General features: G+C 54.5%; 1 protein-coding gene across 1 annotated transcript in view; it reads left to right on the top strand.

The window, feature by feature from the left end:
- Positions 1-6,020: 6,020 nt before the first annotated feature.
- The window catches only part of LOC101152981 (integrin alpha-E), a 33,577-nt gene continuing 19,579 nt past the window's right edge, over positions 6,021-20,018 (top strand). The window contains exons 1-14 of the mRNA XM_063700901.1: positions 6,021-6,103; positions 6,701-6,814; positions 7,741-7,832; positions 9,706-9,773; positions 10,173-10,290; positions 10,516-10,680; positions 11,400-11,515; positions 12,134-12,285; positions 13,827-13,980; positions 14,552-14,702; positions 15,788-15,855; positions 16,448-16,592; positions 17,923-18,065; positions 18,418-18,558. Of these exons, the coding sequence (XP_063556971.1) occupies positions 6,021-6,103; positions 6,701-6,814; positions 7,741-7,832; positions 9,706-9,773; positions 10,173-10,290; positions 10,516-10,680; positions 11,400-11,515; positions 12,134-12,285; positions 13,827-13,980; positions 14,552-14,702; positions 15,788-15,855; positions 16,448-16,592; positions 17,923-18,065; positions 18,418-18,558 (1,710 nt within the window). The remainder of the gene's footprint in view (positions 6,104-6,700; positions 6,815-7,740; positions 7,833-9,705; positions 9,774-10,172; positions 10,291-10,515; positions 10,681-11,399; positions 11,516-12,133; positions 12,286-13,826; positions 13,981-14,551; positions 14,703-15,787; positions 15,856-16,447; positions 16,593-17,922; positions 18,066-18,417; positions 18,559-20,018) is intronic.

The following is a 20,018-nucleotide window of genomic DNA, read 5'->3' as shown; positions in this document are numbered from 1 at the left end:
ATAAAAATTAGCCGGGTGTGGTGGTGGGTGCTTGTAATCCCAGCTACTTAGGAGAGGCAGGAGAATCGCTTGAACCCGGGAGGCGGAGGTTACAGTGAGCCAAGACCGCACCATTGCACTCCAGTCTGGGCAACAAGAATGAAACTCTGTCTCTCCAAAAAAAAAGAAGAAAAATGCACACCTCATAAGCATGCAGCTCAGTGAACATCCGCAGAGTGAAGCACTGTGTAAGCAGCGTGCAGATCAAGGGCACGTGAGCTGCGGCGCCTAAGCCCCCTCTAAGCCCTGCACTCCCTTCCAGACACATCTGCTGCCAAGAGTAACCCCCAGCTGACTTTCGTCTCCGTGGATTAGCCTCGCCTGGTTTTGAATTTAATATCAACGAGGCATACAGTGTGTGCCCCGCTACGTCGGGCTCCTCTCTCTCCGCATAAGGCCTGTGAATTTCATCCATCGGGTTGCCCCAGGCGGTACTTCTTCTGGTTGCCAGGGTTACATTGTGTCGACAGTTCTGAGGATTGGCATTTGGGCTGTTTTCTTGGGCTGTGATGAACAGCACTGATGTGCACCTCCTTTTGATGGATGAATGTTCTTTTTTTTTTTTTTTTTTTTTAATCCCTCGGAGTTGATCCCAAAGAATGTACTCATTTTTGGGGAGGGCATATGTGCTCAGGAGTGGGATTGCTGGGTCAGAAGTTACGCAATTGGTTCTGCATTCAGTTTTCCAAACTGTTTGTAGGGTGTGAGCAGGTTTCAGTCAGCGTTTTCTGTAACTGTCTCCTGCCCAGTTCCCTCCCACCAATACCCAGTGACCCCACGCCTCAGCTCCAGGTCCCACCGACATTCACAGCCCCTCCCTCAGAAGCCTAAAGGCCTGGGTGCAGGAGAGAGTTTGGAGCCCGTGTCGCAGAGGGCTCTGAGTCCACCAGGGGCTGGGGGAGGGCCCAGCGGGGCTCCCTGAACAGCAAACCTCCCTGAACACCTGCTGAAGCAGAGAGGGGCTCCCAGGCTTGAACACGCTGGGGAGGAGGATGTGGTGGGAGGCACTTCTGGGTTCCTGCTGCAGAGAGTGGGGCCTGAGACCACGGGCCTGCTGCACGGGGCAGGAAGTGCGCTGGCTGGCCGACTCGGGCCTAGAAAAAGGAAGGGGCTGGGCTCCTGCTTGAGAATGACGTGTGCCTCTCACTCACATTGTCTCTCTTAAAATGTAAGAGACCAGGGCTGGCAGCATCATGGGTTTTGGTTGCCACAGAAGGTATGGGTGGGACAGACAGCAGACATGGAACTAGACCCTGAGGGCTGGGCATGGGGGCTCACACCTGTGATCCCAGCACTTTGGGAGGCTGAGGCTGGCAGATCAATTGAGGTCAGGAGTTTGAGACCAGCCGGGCCAACATTTAGTGAAACCCCATCTCTACTAAAGATACAAAAAAAAAAAAAAAATTTAGCTGGGCATGGTGGCAGGTGCCTGTAATTCCAGCTACTCAGGAGGCTGAGGCAGGAGAATCACTTGAACCAAGGAGGCAGAGGTTGCAGTGAGCCAAGATAACGCCATTGCACTCCAGCCTGGGCGACAGAGTAAGACTCCATCTCAAAAAAAAGAAAAAAAAAAAAAAAGAAAGAAAGAAATAGACCCTGAGAACAGGACAGGTTAGAGCTGGGTGAAGGCAAGATGTGAGCTTCAAGTCAGTGACCAGTTAAAAAGATTGTTAAAAATGTAAATACAAAATACTAAATAAGGTCAGGCATGGTGGCTCACGCCGGTAGTCCCAGCACTTTGGAAGGCCAAGGTGGGCAGATCACCTGAGCTCAGGAGTTCAAGAGCAGCCTGACCAACATGGTGAAACCCCGTCTCTAATAAAAATACAAAAATTAGCCGGGTGTGGTGGTGGTACATGCCTGTAATCCCAGCTACTCGGGAGGCAGAGGGAGAGGCAGGAGAATCACTGGAACCCGGGAGGCAGAGGTTGCAGTGAGCTGAGATCGCGCCACTGCACTCCAGCCTGGGAGACAGAGTGAGACTCCATCTCAAAAAACAAACAAACAAAAAAATACTAAAGAAATAAATAAAGGCAGGAGATGGACAAGGGTTGCTGGGCTGTACCCAGCTCAGGGTGTAACAGGGCCCCCATGGTTGTCAGCTGATGGCCAGTTGTCTGTCAGAGCTGGTGGGTCAATGGTTTGTCAGCCACGTGGTCAACAAACCTGCAAACTCCCGGCAGTGGGGGATAAAAGGGGTGGGGAGCAGAGGCAGCTCAGAGGGCCCCAGGCTGTGTCATTGCATGACGGCGGCATGAATGGCAGTCTTGAGATCTGCAGTGCACACCCTGCACAGCTGTTCATGATGGCCTCCTGGGAACGCGCAGTCCAGGTGGGAAGAAAGGGTGGGGGTGGGGGTGGGGTGCTATAGTCAGGGCTGCTGCAGGGCCTGGAGGGGATCAGGCTGCACTTCCTTTGGGAAGGCTTCCTGAGGAGCTGGGGTTTGGGATGATTGCTCTGCAGGAGGAGGCATCGCAGGCAGAGGAAACAGTCCGGGCAGAGGACTGAGGAGGAGAGAGACTGGAGGTGGGTCCAGGCCTGCACCTACCCCACCAAAACGGGGTCTGCGGTGGAGCCCAGTTTTGACCCCACCCTTCATGGGGGAGCAGGGAAGGAGATGCTGGGTCTAGGGCTGAGGTCGGGGCTGGGGAGAGAGGCAGGGTTGCTAAGGAAGCGACCTAACTGGGGGGCTCAGCTGCAGAGCCAGAACAGAGGAGCAGCTCTCTGCTGCACCCAGCCCTCCGCCGCTCAGCCCTGCCCCAGATGAGCCCCCTCAGCTGTTGCCTGGGCTGTTGTTCAATAGTCACTCAACACTTACTGAGCCCTTGTTCTGTGCCGGGCATTGCTCCAGACCCTGGGAATAACACGGTGAAGAAGATAGACAAGATCCTTCGGGAGCCTACTGTCTCGTGGGGAGACAGATAATAGGCACTATCGGATGATGGCAGGTTCTGAGAAGGAAATCAAACGGGGTGATGTGAAGCAGAATAACTGGGTTGTGAGGCGGGGCTGGGTAGAGAAAGCATTTATGAGGAGGTGACAGGCAAGGCTGGAGAAGGAGAATAAGCCAACCTTGGGGAGAGTGGAAGGTGAGGGCTCTGGGAACAGGAAACAGCATGGTGGAGGGAACAGCGCCGTGCAGGGCCTGAGGCAGGAAATGCTGGCGCTGGTCACCCAGGAACTGGGGCTGCCACTGACAGAAGGGACATGGTGTAAACTACATGAGTGGGCCAGGTGCTGTGGCTCATGCCTGAAACTCACTGTAACTCACTGGGCTCACTCCCAGCAGTTTGGGAGGCCAAGGCAGGAAGATTACCTGAGCCCAGGAGTTCGAGACTAGCCTGGGCAACATGGCAAAACCCCGTCTCCACAAAACATAAGAAAATTTGCCAGGTGTGATGGCACGCATCTGTGGTCCCAGTTACTTGGGAGACTGAGGTGGGAGGATCGCTTGAGCCTGGGAGGTCAAGGCTGCAGTGAACCGTGATCATGCCACTGTACTTCAACTTAGGTGACAGAAGGAGACTCTGTCTTTAAAAAAAAAATTACATGAGTAAATTAAAAACCAAATAAATGGGCCAGGCACAGTGGCTCACTTCTATCAATATAGAAGTTTTCTTGTAGTTTTGGAGGCCAGAAGTCTGAAAAGGTGTCAGCAGGGCTGGGTCCCTTCTAGAAGCTCTGGGGGGGAATCTGTTTTCTTGCCTTTTTTGGCTTCTAGAAGCTGCCTGCATTCCTTGGCTCACGGCCTCCTCCTCCTCCGTAAGCCTGCAGCATAGTAAGCTTTGCATCTTTCTCCGACACTTTGGAAGGCCAAGGCAGGAGTGCTTGAGCCCAGGATCAGCTTGGGCAACACAGTGAGACTTCATCTCTATAAAAATTTTAACAAAATCAGCTGGGCATGGTAACTCGCTCCTGTAGGCCCAGCAACTTGTGAGGCTGAGGTAGGAGGATCGCTGAGCCCAGGAGGTCAAGGCTGCAGTGAGCTGTGATCACACTACTGCACTCCAGCCTGGACAACAGAGCAAGACACTACCTAAAAACAAACAAACCCCACAAAATAACAGGAGGCTATTACCATCAACAAGGCAGGACGATGATGGAAGGAGCATTTAGAGAAGAGTTGCTTTCTAGAAATAATTTGGAGAGTCGGGCACGGTGGCTCATGCTTGTAATTCCAGCACTTTGGGAGGCTGAGGTGGGTGGATCACCTGAGGTCAGGATTTCAAGACCAGCCTGGCCAACATAGTAAAACCCTGTCTCTACTAAAAATACAAAAATTGGCCCGGTGTGGTGGCTCACACCTGTAATCCCAGCAATTTGGGAGGCCGAAGTGAGTGGATGACCTGAGGTCAGCAGTTCAAGACCAGCCTGGCCAACATGGTGAAAACCCCATCTGTACTAAAAATATGAAAATTAGCTGGTCATGGTGGCGGGCGCCTGTAATCACAGCACTTTGGGAGGCCGAGGCAGGAGAATCGCCTGAACCCAGGAGGTGGAGGTTGCAGTGAGCCGAGATCGCGCCACTGCACTCCAGCCTGGGCGACAAGAGTGAAACTCCGTCTCAAAGAAAAAAAAAAAAAGAAATAATTTGGAGAGAGAACCAACAGGGTTGGCAGGTGGATTGGATGTAGGGCATGAGTGAAAACACGACGGAAGTGAGGATGCCTCCTGGGTTTTGCCTTGAGAACTTAGTGGTTGCTGGTGCCATTTGCTGTGGCGGGGAAGATAAGAAGAAGCAGGCTTGACAGGAAAGACCACAGGTTCTGTTTGTTTCCTATCGACGCTGTAACAAGTTACCACAAATGTAGTGGCTTACAACAACACAGGTTTTTTATTATTATTATTATTATTATTTTGCACTCTTTCACCCAGGCTAGAGTGCAGTGGTGAGATCTCAGCTCACTGCAACTTCCACCTCCCAGGTTCAAGTGATTCTCCTGCCTCAGCCTCCCGAGTAGCTGGGATTACAGGCTTTCACCACTATGCCCAGCTAATGTTTGTATTTTTAGTAGAGACGGGGTTTCACCCTGTTGGCCAGGCTGGTCCTGAACTCCTGACCTCAGGTGATCCGCCTGCCTCGGCCTCCCAAAGTGCTGGGATGACAGGTGTGAGCCACTGAGCCCAGCTGCAAGTTTATTATCTTGTAGTTTTGGAGGTCAGAAGTCTGAAAAGCTGTCAGCAGGGCTGGGTCCCTTCTAGAAGCTCTGGGGGAGAATCCGTTTTCTTGCCTTTTTAGGCTTCTAGAAGCTGCTTGCATTCCTTGGCTTACGGGCTCCTCCTTCTCCTTAGGCCTGCAGCATAGCAAGCTTCACATCTTTCTCTGACTCTGATTCTCCTGCCTCCCTCCTAGAAGGACTTTTGTGATTACACTGGGGCTTTACAGCCCACCCAGGACAGCCCTGGGGGCTTCTGGGATGGGAGAGGCCTCCTTGGGAGGCTCCCAGCATTCCCTGCAGTCTCGCCGCTTCTCCCCTCTGCCTGCCTCAACGTCCCCCTGAGTCCCTGCGGCTCACCCATGCCACCGTTTTCGGGGCCTCCCTCATAGAAGGACCCTTGTGATTTCACTGAGCCCACCTAGATAATCCAGGATAACCCCCCCCATCTCATGATCCTTAATTAATTAACTCACATCTACAAAGTCCCTTTTGCCATAAAAGGCAACATATTCACAGGTTCTGGGGATTAGGACGTGGCCTTCTTTGGGGGGCCATTATTCTGCCTATGATAGCAGATGGAGAGGTGGGAATTTCAGCCGTTATAGGTGTATTGAAGCCATGGGCTTGGAAGGGATCACTAGGGAGAGTGTGCCGGCAAGGAAGACAGTGACCCAGCCCCAAGATCCTGGTGGCAGATAGAGGTCAGACCGCAAAGGCACCAGCGAAGCCTTGAGGAATGAGGAGAGAGTAGGCAGAAATCTAGAAGAAAGTGTTTGAAGGAGATGGTTACTCATGTCTGGGGCTTCTGAGAGGTTGAGGAAGATGAGGACAGAGAGCGGTCCGTTGGATGTGGCATTGTGGGGGCCCCTGGTGACCTTCACAGGAACTGACTCAGAGGGTGGGAAGTCAGCTTGGGGTGGGTTCAGTTGTGGGCGGGTGGATGGACGCACAGGTGCAGACTTTCTTATTATTCTGTAAGCCATGCCGATATGTGAATATATTTCATAATGTATTAAAATGTAGAGTGATAGGAGTTGAGGAAGTGGAGATGGTATCTCATTTCTGCCCCCCCTTCCTGTGCTCTTTAGTCTGTCCCAACCCACTGTAGCCACATCATGACCTTTTTCTTTTTTTTTTTTTGAGACAGAGTCTCACTCTGTCACCCAGGCTGGAGTTCAGTGGCGTGATCTCGGCTCATTGCAATCTCTGCCTCCCGGGTTCACACCATTCTCCCGCCTCAGCCTCCCGAGTAGATGGGACTACAGGCACCCGCCACCACGCCTGGCTAATTTTTTGTATTTTTAGTAGAGACGGGGTTTCACCGTGTTAGCCAGGATGGTCTCGATCTCCTGACCTCGTGATCTGCCCGCCTCGGCCTCCCAAAGTGCTGGGATTACAGGCGTGAGCCACCACGCCCGGCCTCATCATGAGCTTTTGAAAGCACAGCTAATCATGTGCTTCCCCTTTATAAAGTCCTCCATGACTTCTACTGCCCTCTGCAGAAAGACCTTGGACTTGGTTCACTGTTACCACCAAGCCCCTCGTCCCTTCCCCACCATCCCCTATGACAACCCCCGGAGCTCACTGTCTGTCTCAGGACAGCCCAGTTCTCCTGGGTAACGTGGATGGTGAGAATGTTGAGGCTGTCCCTGGAATCTGCCGTCTCCCTGGACTGGGCCTGGGTGGGGGCAAGAAGTTTTCAGTCAGGAGGCACAGCTCTTGAGGCTGCCTTAATCAGGCTGAGGCAGCCACCCCCAAACCTCCAGTTATTAGTTATTTATTTATTTATTTATTTATTTATGAGACGAAGTCACACTCTGTCCCCCAGGCTGGAGTGCAGTGGTGTGATCTCGGCTCAGCTCACTGCAACCTCTGCCTCCCAGGTTCAAGCAACTCTCCTGCCTCAGTCTCCCGAGTAGCTGGGACTACAGGCACACGCCACCATGCCCGGCTAATTTTTGTATTTTTAGTAGACACGGGGTTTCACCATGTTGATCAGGCTGGTCTCAAACTCCTGACCCCAGATGATCCACCTGCCTCAGCCTCCCAAAGTGCTGGGATTACAGGTGTGAGCTGCCGCGCCTGGCCTCCAAACCTCCAGTTCTGACTGACCCACAGGATAGGGGCACCGGCGTACTCTTCTCAGGAACTAAGGCCAGGCAGGGCAGGCCCCCTGGGTGGCCCACGAGGAAGCCAGCACTGCCCCCCAACAGAACCAACCCCAACGCTGGTGGTTTTCTGGCCTCCCCATCCCTGTCCCCACAAGAGAGCAGAGTTTTTATTAACCATCAGTATCACCCCTTCTTTGTCAGGGTGGGCAGCAGGCAGAGAGGGGTTGCATTTAACCATTTCCTGCCTGGTGCTGTGTAGAAGCAGAGGTTGGGCAAATGTCTTCCCCATAATCCAGAGTCTGGGCTAGGAATCTGCCGGCCAGACAGGGAGCCTGTGAGCTGGGCAACTGGAATGGGAAGGGTGCTGGGCAGGCAGGGAGAAGACGAGGAACATCAGCCAGCTCAGCTTTGCAACCTCCCCTCCCACTCAGGCTCCTGGTCACCAGCCCCAGAACCAAGAGGACACCAGGGCCCCTCCATCGATGTTCCCTTGTCCAGGATGAAATCCTTTGCCATCCTGTAGGTAAGTCAGCCCCAACTCCAGGGAATGCTCCCCAGGACCCCCTTTCTAGCAAAATCCCCCTCATCTAAACTCAAACCATTGCAACCCCAGCCCTGCCTCATCCAGCCCGTTCACCCCTAGACTCCAGCATCACCCACAGCAAGATTCCATCCCAATGCCCAGTCCCACCCCAACCCAATCCTAATCCCCAGCCACCTTTCCTGACGCAGTCCTAGCAACAGAAACGATACCTACAGTGTATTGCGTGCCCACCCTGTGCCCGGCAGTCCTTTGAGTCATTCTGTTTTCATCCTCAAAACCACGCCATTTATAAGAGAGGAAGCTACAGTTCAGAGAATGTAAGTCTTTTGGTTGCCAGTATGACAAAGTTCACACTTTTAGTGTTGGTGGCTGATTCGAAACTCTAGCCCTTCCTGATGCAACTCGTCACACCTCAGTGCAATTCACCCCCGACCTATTCAGTCTAACTGTGGCCACCCTAGTAACTAGCATGGGGCCTGACATATATTAGGTACTCAATAAATGCCATTTGAATGAATGAATGAATGAATGAACCTGATTCACTCATTAAACTCTATCCATCCTACCCAATCAAACTCAGGTCACAGATTTACTGACAACCTCTTGGCTATATATATATAAATAAATAGAATCCTTGTCTTGTCTGAGGCTGGGCGCCGTGGCTCACACCTGTAATCTTAGCACACTGGGAGGCCGAGGCGGGTAGATCATTTGAGGTCCAGAGTTCAAGACCAGCCTGGCCAATATGGTGAAACCCCATCTCTACCAAAAATACAAAAATCAGCCAGGCGTGGTGGTGCGTGCCTATAATCCCAGCTATTTGGGAGGCTGAGGCAGAAGAATCGCTTGAACCCGGGAGGTGGAGGTTACAGTGAGCTGAGATTGCACCGCTGGACTCCAGCCTGGGCAACAGAGCAAGACTGTTCAAAAAAAAAAAAATCCTGCCGGGCACGGTGGCTCATGCCTGTAATCCCAACACTTTGGGAGGCTGAGGCAGGCCGATCATGGGTCAGGAGATCGAGACCATCCTAGCTAACACGGTGAAATCCCGTCTGTACTAAAAACACAAAAAGAAATTAGCCGGGTATGGTGGCGGGCGCCTGTAGTCCCAGCTACTCAGGAGGCTGAGGCAGGAGAATGGCGTGAACCTGGGAGGCAGAGCTTGCAGTGAGCCGAGATCACGCCACTGCACTCCAGCCTGGGCGACAGAGCAAGACTCTGTCTCAAAAAAAAAAAAAAAAAAATTCCTTCTCTGAAAGGCACTGAGTTGAACAGACTCAATCTCAGTCCAGCAGGGTTGACTGAGTGATTCCATGACTGAAAAATAAGACAGTATCCTGAGGCTGACAGTGGGGAGGACGAGGAAGGAGCTACCATTTCTGCCCCTGAGGCTGGGGGCAGTAAGATTCCCCAGGATGGGTCTGTGAGGCTGGCGGGTTCCTCGGTCCACACAGCCAGTCCCACGGTATCTTGCACATTCCTTGGCACTTACATACCCACCAGGCAGTGCTTCTCCACCCACCTGCCCAACCAAACCCACTGAGGAAAAGCAGCAGGTATCCGCTGTTGCTGGACGCCCATCACCACGCTCACAAGGCTGGGCACAGAGCAGACGTCAATGGGCACGTGTTGAAAGGGTCAGCAAATGAGCCCCAGGGATGGGCACTCGGCCCTGAACGTGTCCAGTCCTGACCTTGAAGGCCCCCACTCTAGCTTTCTAGAGGCTTCTCTGAGTGGCCAACAATTCCTCATGGGGGCCTGACCAAGGTGGCTCTGTGCCCTCTGACCTTGGCTTCGGGTCTCTGCCTCCCAGAGTCCCCTCCTCCTCCTCACCTGGGCTTAACTTTTTCAGAGCATGTCCCCATCCCCAAGGGGAGGCACCGGGGAGTGACCGTTGTCCGGAGCCACCACGGTGTTTTGGTGAGTGCAGGAGCGAGAGGAGGGAGGGCCTTAGGGAGGCTGGTGCTAACCCTCGTGGTTGACCCTGGTGTGGAGACCGGTTCTGACTGCCATGCTATTCCCAAGGCTGAGTCTAGCGTCTCCCTGGTGCCAACCCCAGGGCTGACTGTAGCTCTGACCACGTGTGCTGATACCAGGGCTGACCTAGGTATTCCCTGTGACCCAGCACACTCCTGCAGGTGCCAGCCTCAGCCTTGATGCCAGCACTGACTCCTACAACCGGTGAGGGGTGGGCCAGCTCTTCCTGTGCCCCCTGCCTGGTTGAGCCACTGAGTTCTGGAATGGGGGTGAGAATGTGGCTGTGGCTTGGGAACGGGGGCGGTGACCTGGTGTTTCCCCACCCTCTCTTCCCTCCCACAGATATGCATTCAAGTGCTGGTCCGGCGGCCTCACAGCCTCAACTCAGAACTCACAGGCACCTGTAGCCTCCTTGGCCCTGACCTCCGTCCCCAGGCTCAGGCCAACTTCTTCGACCTTGGTAAGGATTGGACATTCACTGGCCTTGGATAGCTCTAAAGAGATCTCCTTGGTCTCCAAGAAAAGGCACCAGCTCACGGCAGATGCAGTGGGACACAGGCTCACAGTGGAGCAAGGCAGGGTTGAGGCATCACGTGAAAGGAATCAGGGCAGAACCATGTGTGAGCGTGCTCAGGCGAGGATGGAGCCTTTCTGACTCTGAGCTCTTCCATGTGTGTTTTTAAAGAAAATCTCCTGGATCCAGATGCACGTGTGGACACTGGAGACTGCTACAGCAACAAAGAAGGCGGTGGAGAAGATGATGTGAACACAGCCAGGTGGCGCAGGGCTCTGGAGAAGGAGGAGGAGGAAGACAAGGAGGAGGAGGAAGACGAAGAGGAGGAGGAAGCTGGTGAGAAGAGGCAGATCTGGGTTGCTCTGAGTCTATCAGAGCCAACTCCTAGGCTGGTGGCCTCCAAGGGTGAGGGGTGCCTCAGTCTGAGAGATGGGGAGCAGTGGCTGGACTTTACAGACCTGACCCGTACCAGCTCCACCCACTCTTTCTTATAAGTGGGGAAACTGAGGCTCAGAGAGTGGTAGTGATGGGAATGGCTCACACAGCACGCAAAGCCTGACCAGGTTCTAGCTCTCTTTTTGAAGGGGGAGACAAAAGCTTCTCTCCTGGGGCCAGGCGAGGTGGCTCATGCCTGTAATCCCAGCATTTTGGGAGGCTGAAGTGGGCGGATCACTTGAGGTCAGGAGTTTGAGACCAGCCTGGCCAACATGGTGAAACCCCAACTCTACTAGAAAATTCAAAAATTAGCCAGGCATGGTGGTGTGCACTTGTAGTCCCAGCTACTTGGGAGGCTAAGGCAGGAGGATTGCTTGAACCCGGGAGGCGGAGGCTGCAGTAAGCTGAGATCCCACCACTGCCCTCCAGCCTGGGCAACAGAGTGAAGCTCTGTCTCAAAAAAAAAAAAAAAAAAAAGCTTCCCTCTTGGGAGCTTCTCCAACTTCTTCCCTGAACTGAGCTGGCTGTCAGGGCTACAATGGGGGTGCATGCCCTACGCATGCTGCCCTTACATCTGCCTCACATCCCATGCCCACTCCTGACCTGTTTGTCTTGGCCAGGCACCGAGATTGCCATCATCCTGGACGGCTCAGGAAGCATTGATCCCCCAGACTTTCAGAGAGCCAAAGACTTCATCTCCAACATGATGAGGAACTTCTATGAAAAGTGTTTTGAGGTGGGCTTCCCTAAGAGCTGGTTAACACTTATCTATTGCTGAGAATCACCCTACCTCAGAACAACAATCACCACATTTGCTCACAATTCTATGGGTCACATACTTGGTCTGGGCTCAGCTGGATGATTCTTCTGTCCATCTTGCCTGGAGTTATCCTGGAGCTGCAGGCGTCTGGTTGCTTGACTGGGGCTGGATGGCCTAAGATGACCTCACTTACTTGTCTGGACCATGTGTCTTTAGCAGGCCAGCCCAACTTTTTCGTGGCAGCAACATTCTAAGAGGGCCAGATCCAATGCATGCAAGTATTTTTCAAGTCTCTAATTACATCACATTTGCTGATGTCTTATTGGCCAAAGCCAGTCACATGACCAATCCCATCGTCAGTATGGAGGGCACTACACAGGGAGCTGGGGAGAAGTGTGTGATTCACTGGGGGCCTTTACTATCACACCCTTCTCCACCCCCACTCGCTTAGAGATTTTGCTCTGCCTTAGCATCTCTTTCTGCCCAGGGATAAGGTAGAAGGAGTGGATTTTTCTGCTGCTTCCAGGGGGAGCCATTTCAGGGGCACAGGTGGCAATTCTTCCAACCTCCTGCCCTCCTGCCCATCCCCTGCAGTGCAACTTTGCCTTGGTGCAGTATGGAGGAGTGATCCAGACTGAGTTTGACCTTCGGGACAGCCAGGATGTGATGGCCTCCCTCGCCAGAGTCCAGAACATCACTCAAGTGGGGAGTGTCACCAAGACTGCCTCAGCCATGCAACACGTCTTGTGAGTGTGGGGGCTGCAGGAATTATTCTGGCCATGCCCAGAGTCTCTGTGGCATCACGCTTGGAGGAAGTGGCTGGACAGAACCGCAGGAGAAGAGAATTAGGGCTCCAGCCTTTCCCTGGCCGAGAGAGAACGTGAGGGATGACACCTCAAGGCTGTCCTCCAAAAAGTCTTCCAAAGACTTCCTCTTGTGAGATGCAGGAGAGCAGAGTGCTCAGTGGACAGGCTGGCTGGGTTCAAATCTCAGCTCTGGTTTTTTTTTTGTTTTTTTTTTGAGATGGAGTCTTGCTCTGTCACCCAGGCTGGAGTGCAGTGGCACGATCTCAGCTCACTGCAAGCTCCGCCTCCTAGGTTCACACCATTCTCCTGCCTCAGCCTCCCGAGTAGCTGGGACTACAGGCGGCCGCCACCACGCCCGGTTAATTTTTTATATTTCTAATAGAGGTGGGGTTTCACTGTGTTAGCCAGGATGGTCTCAATCTCCTGACCTCGCTATCCACCCGCCTCGGCCTCCCAAAGTGCTGGGATTACAGGCGTGAGCCACTGCGCCTGGCCTCAGCTCTGGTTTGTATCTGTGTGACCCCGGGCAAACTGAAGGACCTTGTGACCTGTGCTTCAGTTTCCTTACTTTAAAAACGAGAAAAATAGGCTGAGCACGGTAGCTTATGCTTGTAATCCCAGCACTTTGGGAGGCCAACACAGGTGGATCACCTGAGGTCAGGAGTTCAAGACCAGCCTGGCCAACATGGTGAAATCCCGTCTCTACTCAAAATACAAAGTTAGCTGGGTGTGGTGGCAGGTGCCTCTAATCCCAGCTACTCGGGAGGCTGAGGCAGGGAGAATTGCTTGAACTCGGGAGGCAGAGGTTGCAGTGAGCTGAGATCGTGCTATTGCACTCCAGCCTGGGTGACACAGTGAGACTCCATCTGTCTCAAAAATAATAATAATAATAAAATAAATAAATAAAATGAGAATAATAGTAGTACTCACAGCTTGGAGCAGTGGCTTGTGCCTATAGTTCCAGCTACTCAGAAAGGGGAGGCAGGAGGATTGCTTGAGCCCAGAAGTTCAAGGATGCAGTGAGCCATGATCACACCACTGCACTCCAGCCTGGGTGACAGAGTGAGACACCGTCTCTAAAAAAGAAAGAAAAATAATAGCACTTGCCTGATAGATTTTGTGACGGTTGGATGGCTTAAAATATACAGTGTTTACAACAGTGCCTGGCACATGATAAGTGCCATGTGAGTATTATCTATCGTTTTAATATCATTAGTCTTCCTGTACGCACACAAGAGGAATGGACTGCCAGGCAGTACCTTCCTGCTGGGAGCAGGTGAGAAGCAAGAACACCTGTGTTGCAGCCCTCCCTCTGCCCAGCCTCGCTGCGTGACTTAAGGGGGCATCACCCCCTTCTCTGGGTCTTTCGGGAGGATTGTGAACCCTCCCAATTCTAATACAGGTCAGAGAATAAAGTCTCTCCTGGAGCTCGGTCATCCTTCTGGCAAAGCTCTCTTCTTCATTTACTCTCCCCTGCTTAGAGACAGCATCTTCACCTCAAGCCACGGCTCCAGAAGAAAGGCATCCAAGGTCATGGTGGTGCTCACCGATGGTGGCATATTCGAGGACCCCCTCAACCTTACGACAGTCATCAACTCCCCCAAAATGCAGGGTGTTGAGCGCTTTGCCATTGGGGTAAGAGCCAGGAGCCGGGAGACACCTCCTGAACCTGCACAGCCTGGGGTGGGGAGAAGCCAGGGTTGTCGATGGGGGCTTTTCTGTAAGCAGCTTATCCAGACCCTGTTCTATTTGCAAATGCTCCTCTTCTCTCCATGCTCTGTCATCCCAGAGAGGGCTCATTTCCCCATGGTGGTCACAGCTTACTGGCCAAATAGTGGTGGGAGAGCCACAGGAAACACACCAAGGAGGGTTCCTGGAGGACCGTGGTGCCAAGCTGAGTCCTGCTAGACAAATGGGAGTAGCTGGCCTAGGGCACAGGGGAGGCAGAGAGGGGCCCTGCAGGCAGAGGGAACAGCATGTGCAGAGGTGAGGAAGAGCTTGGTGTATTCAGGAGAACAGGTGTACTTTGGTAAAACTGGAATTTTGCCCAGAGTATGGGTAGAACAGGGAGCAGGGAAAGGAGGAGGAAGGAAGGAAGGAGACAGGTAATGGAGGGCCCCAGAGGCCAGGTGGAGGGGCTCAGCTCTCTCCCTGGGCCTGGGGAATCCGCACAGCACTGACTCGCTGACCCAGGCCGTCTGTGCAGGTGGGAGAAGAATTTAAGAGTGCTAGGACTGAGAGGGAACTGAACCTGATCGCCTCAGACCCGGATGAGACCCATGCTTTCAAGGTGACCAACTACATGGCGCTGGATGGGCTGCTGAGCAAACTGCGGTACAACATCATCAGCATGGAAGGTGAGGGCTCCGGGACCCAGGCCACCGCAGGAGGCCCGAGCCTATGCTCCAGCCCTGCCTCTGTCCCATCTTCATGTGGTTTCTCTGAGCAACTCCCATCATCTCTCTGAGCCTCAGCTCTTCCATGTCTAAAAAGGCAATGGCCGGGTGTGGTGGCTCATGCCTGTAATCCCAACACTTTGGGAGACAGAGGCAGGTGGATCGCTTGAGGCCAGGAGTTTGAGACCCACCTGGGCAACATGGCAAAACCCCATCTCTGCTAAAACAAAAATTAGCTGGGGCCAGGTGTGGTGGCTCACGCCCATAATCCCAACACTCTGGGAGGCCAAGGCCGGTGGATCACCTGAGGTCTGGAGTTCAAGACCAGCCTGGCCAACATGGTGAAATCCTGTTTCCACTAAAAATACAAAAAAATGTAGCCAGGCGTGGTGGTGCACGCCCGTGATCCCAGCTACTCAGGAGCCCAAGACAGAAGAATCACTTGAACCCAGGAGGCAGAGGTTGCAGTGAGCCAAGATCGCGCCACTGCACTCCAGGATGGGTGACAGAGCGAGGCTCCATCTCAAAAAAAAAAAAAAAAAAAATTAGCCAGGCGTGGTGGCGCATGACCTCTATTCTCAGCTACTTGGGAAGCTAAGGCACCAGGTCACTTGACCTTGGGAGGCACAGGTTGCAGTGAGCTGATATTGAGCCATGGCACTCCAGCCTGAGCAACAGAGTGAGACACTGTCTCAAAAAAAAAAAAAAAAAAAAAAAAAAGGCAACAATATCCCCAGGCCTCCTTGCGTCCCAGAATCTCCATGAAGCTCTGATGAACTGAGCTGGTGCTGGAGAAACAAGGATGGCTGGGGCATAGTCCCTTCTCCCAGGAGCTCACAGACGAGGAAACTGAGGCCTAGAAAGAGTGAACTGCCCAGACAGTAGTTGCTCAAGGAGAACCTGGGTCTCTACCCTCAGCCGGGTTCTCTTCCTGTTACACCAAGCATGGTTCCTTCTGGGAGTGAGGCCAAGCTGGACTGTCCCCTGACTCAGTTTCTCCCTTCACCTCGGCCCACAGTAGTCTCACTGGGCTTCTTGGCTTGCAGGCACGGTTGGAGACGCCCTTCACTACCAGCTGGCACAGATTGGCTTCAGTGCTCAGATCCTGGATGAGGTACGTGGCTGACTCAGCACCAGGCAGGCTTGCCCATTGGTGAGGGGCCCAGGACACCTAGGATTCAGGGACTCCTGCCTCCCATCCAGGGCTCTGCCCTACCTGTGGTGATTCCTGTAAAAGAGCGATTTTATTTTTATTTATTTATTTATTTATTTATTTATTTATTTATTTATTTATTTATTTTGAGACGGAGTCTTGCTCTGTCGCCCAGTCTGGAGTGCAGCGGTGCAATCTCGGCTCACTGCAACAAAAGGGTGGCCATATTGATGACAGGAGGTCGCTCTTTTCTGTGTGCTCAAACATCCAGTTGTTCCCCTGAATACAGACGAGGCAACAGGACTCGGCCTGGGTCAGCTTATCAACCAAGCTGCTTGCTTCTCCCGGAGGAGGGAGTGCAAGGGCACGAGGCAGGAGCCCAGTGTTGGCCATCTCACCTTCCCGCCTGCATCTCTGGCCAGGCGGGCACTAGACCACCGAACGCCCCCCTGCTCCCAGCCAGGTTAGCCGCGCTGGGCCGGAGACCCGCGGCCACCGTGGCCCGGCCCTGGGTCCCTCCCACTCATCTGGGCCCCATCCCCGTCCCCTTCAGCGGCAGGTGCTGCTCGGCGCCGTCGGGGCCTTTGACTGGTCCGGAGGGGCGTTGCTCTACGACACACGCAGCCGCCGGGGCCGCTTCCTGAACCAGACAGCGGCGGCGGCGGCAGACGCGGAGGCTGCGCAGTACAGCTACCTGGGTGAGGGCGGGGCTACCTGATGAGGGCGGGGCCTGGAGGCTCCTTGGGCGAGGGTGGGGCCTGAGGGCTACCTGGGCGAGGGCGGGGCCTACCTGGGCGAGGGTGGGGCCTGGGGGCTACCTGGGTGAGGGCGGGGCCTGGAGGCTACCTGGGTGAGGGCGGGGCCTGGAGGCTACCTGGGCGAGGACGGGGCCTGGAGGCTACCTGGGTGAGGGCGGGGCATGGAGGCCACCTGGGCGAGGGTGGGGCCTAGGGGCTACCTGGGCGAGGGCGGGGCCTACCTGGGCGAGGGTGGGGCCTGGGGGCTACCTGGGCGAGGACGGGGCCTGGAGGCTACCTGGGTGAGGGCGGGGCATGGAGGCCACCTGGGCGAGGGTGGGGCCTGGGGGCTACCTGGGAGAGGGCGGGGCCTGGAAGTTACCTGGGGAGGGTGGGGCCTGGAGACCACCTGGGTGAGGGCGGGGCCTAGAGGCCACCTGGGCGAGGGCGGGGCCGAGATGGGGACACCGAGGCTGCGCATTAGGCTGCACTTGAGGTTTCCGGATGGGGGCGGGACCTGGTCAGTCACATGGGCCGAGGGGCGGATCCTGGTTAGGGACCCTGAGGCTGAGAACTACAGCCTCCTGGATAGGTACAAGGCCTGTCAGGTACACCAGGCACAGCAGCCACCCAGGGGAGGGCGGGGCCTCTCCATTAATAATAGTGGTGCAGTAGCTCACGCCTGTAATCCCAGGAGGCCGAGGCGGGCGGATCATCTGAGGTCTGGAGACCAGCCTGGCCAACATGGCAAAACCCTGTCTCTACTAAAAATACAAAAATTAGCTAGGCGTGGTGGCGGATGCCTGTAGTCCCACGTACTCGGAAGGCTGAGGCACAAGAATCGCTTGAACCCGGGAGGGGGAGGTTGCAATGAGCCAAGACTGTGCCACTGCACTCCAGCGTGGGCGATAGACCGAGACTCTGTCTCAAAAATAAATAAATAAATAAATAAAAATAATAATAGTGGTGGGCGTCCTCTCACCCCTCTTCTCCGTCCTCCTAGGGTGTGTGTGGGAGCGTGGGTAGTGAATGTGTGCGAACGAGTATTTTGAGCAAAGCTGCATACGTGACAGAGCGTGTGCATCATATCTGTGTGATGGGGATGTGTGTGACTGGCAAAGTGAGAGTGCTCGCTGATGCCGATTTTTAACATAGTGAGAAAGACAGTCTCTCCTATTTTTGCCCCCCTCCCCAGGCCACTTTGAAGGCCTGACTGGGAAGGTGCCGGGGCCAAGAGAGAGGCCAGGTGGGAGCACACGGTGTGTTCACAGCCACACCCCCGTTGCCCCAGGTTACGCTGTGGCCGTGCTGCACAAGACCTGCAGCCTCTCCTACGTCGCGGGGGCTCCACGGTACAAACATCATGGGGCCGTGTTTGAGCTCCAGAAGGAGGGCAGAGAGGCCAGCTTCCTGCCAGTGCTGGAGGGAGAGCAGGTACCTGCTGGGGAAAGCCTCCACCCCTTATGACCGATGGGGAATCTGGAGGCCCCCAAGGGAAAGGGGTGGGTCCCACGGTGCACAGTGGGCCAGGGCCCCGGCTGGGTAAAACTCAGGCTCCTGAGTGGAGCTCGAGGGCTCTGCTTCAGCTCTGCATGTCTGATTGCTAGGCAGTTTCCTCCGCTGTGGGGCCTGGGCTGCTCCTCCACTCTTCTGTTACTCTCAGTGAGCAAATTGATATGTAACGACCCAAATTGGGTGGTCCAGGAAGCACGCGGGCAGGGGTGTAGCCTTGCTGAGGGGTGGAGGAGCGGGGCTCCTGGTGAGCTGAGTTCCTCCCGGGCTGTAGATGGGGTCCTATTTTGGCTCTGAGCTGTGCCCTGTGGACATTGACATGGATGGAAGCACGGACTTCTTGCTGGTGGCTGCTCCATTTTACCACGTTCATGGAGAAGAAGGCAGAGTCTACGTGTACCGTCTCAGCGAGCAGGTGGGAGAGTCTCCATCTTCATGAGCTTGCTGAGGCTGTGGCACTCAGCCTGACACAGAGGTGATGGAGGCTGGGAGTGCCCTGGCTCTGCCTGGCACCAGTGGGCAGTGATGGGGAGATGCTCAGGCTGGATGGCGGCTGGGCAGGGCAGCGGCATCACTCTCCGCACCCACTTTCTTACCCAAGGGCGATCGTTGATGATAATATCGCTAATATCTCTTTTTTTGTGGTTGTTGTTTTTGAGATGGAGTTTTGCTCTTGTTGCCCAGGCTGGAATGCAATGGCAGGATCTTGGCTCACCGCAACCTCTGCCTCTGGGGTTCAAGTGATTCTCCTGCCTCAGCCTACCGAGTAGCTGGGATTACAGGCATGGGCCACCACGCCTGGCAAATTTTGTATTTTTAGTAGAGACAGGGTTTCTCCATGTTGGTCAGGCTGGTCTTGAACTTCCGACCTCAGGTGATCCACCCACCTCGGCCTCCCAAAGTGTTGGGATTACAGGCATAAGCCACCTCGCCCAGCATTTTTTTTTTTTTCGAGACTGAGTCTCACTCTGTTGTCCAGGCTGGAGTGCAATGGTGCAATCTCGACTTACTGCAACCTCCACCTCCTGGTTTCAAGTGATTCTCCTGCCTCAGCCTCCCAAGTAGCTGGGATTACAGGCATGTGCCACCACACCGGGCTAATTTTTGTATTTTTAGTAGAGATGGGGCTCCGCCATGTTAACCAGGCTGGTCTCGAACTCCGGACCTCAGGTGATCCACCTACCTTGGCCTCCCAAAGTGATGAGATTATGGGCGTGAGTCACCGCGCCCAGCTGATAACATCTCTTACAGCTGCATGGTTGGCAAAGCCCATTTAGTCAAGGATCTCACTTGTTTCTCACAGTAACTATGGGAGGTAGCTGCCACTCTCATCTTACAGGTGAGGAAGCTGGGGCTCGTGAGCCTCAGTGATGCCGAGACTTGCTCAAGTGTACCTGGCACGTATGTGGCAGAGCCGCGAGTGAAACCCAGGCCTCCCATTTGCAGCAATGCACCCCTGCCCATGGAACTAGAGGGGGGCGGGCTCTGAGTCCTGAACTTCCAGGTAGGAGGACCCCAGCTTTCCCCTGGTGCTCACTGTGTGACCTTGGGAAGGTCCCTGGCCAGTGAGCGTGCATCCTGGGTGGCAATGGAGTGGGTACCCACCAGCCCAGTGAGCGTGCATCCTGGGTGGCAACGGAGTGGGCACCCACCAGCCCAGTGAGCGTGCATCGGGGTGGCAATGGAGGGGGCACCCACCAGCCCAGTGAGCGTGCATCCTGGGTGGCAATGGAGTGGGCACCCACCAGCCCAGTGAACGTGCATCCTGGGTGGCAATGGAGTGGGCACCCACCAGCCCAGTGAACGTGCATCCTGGGTGGCAATGGAGTGGGCACCCACCAGCCCAGTGAACGTGCATCCTGGGTGGCAATGGAG

This window comes from Gorilla gorilla, chromosome 19 (genome assembly GCF_029281585.2).
Source record: "Gorilla gorilla gorilla isolate KB3781 chromosome 19, NHGRI_mGorGor1-v2.1_pri, whole genome shotgun sequence".
Taxonomy (NCBI): domain Eukaryota; kingdom Metazoa; phylum Chordata; class Mammalia; order Primates; family Hominidae; genus Gorilla; species Gorilla gorilla.
The sequence above is the reverse complement of the archived record's forward strand: the minus strand, read 5'-3'. Positions and strand labels throughout refer to the sequence as shown.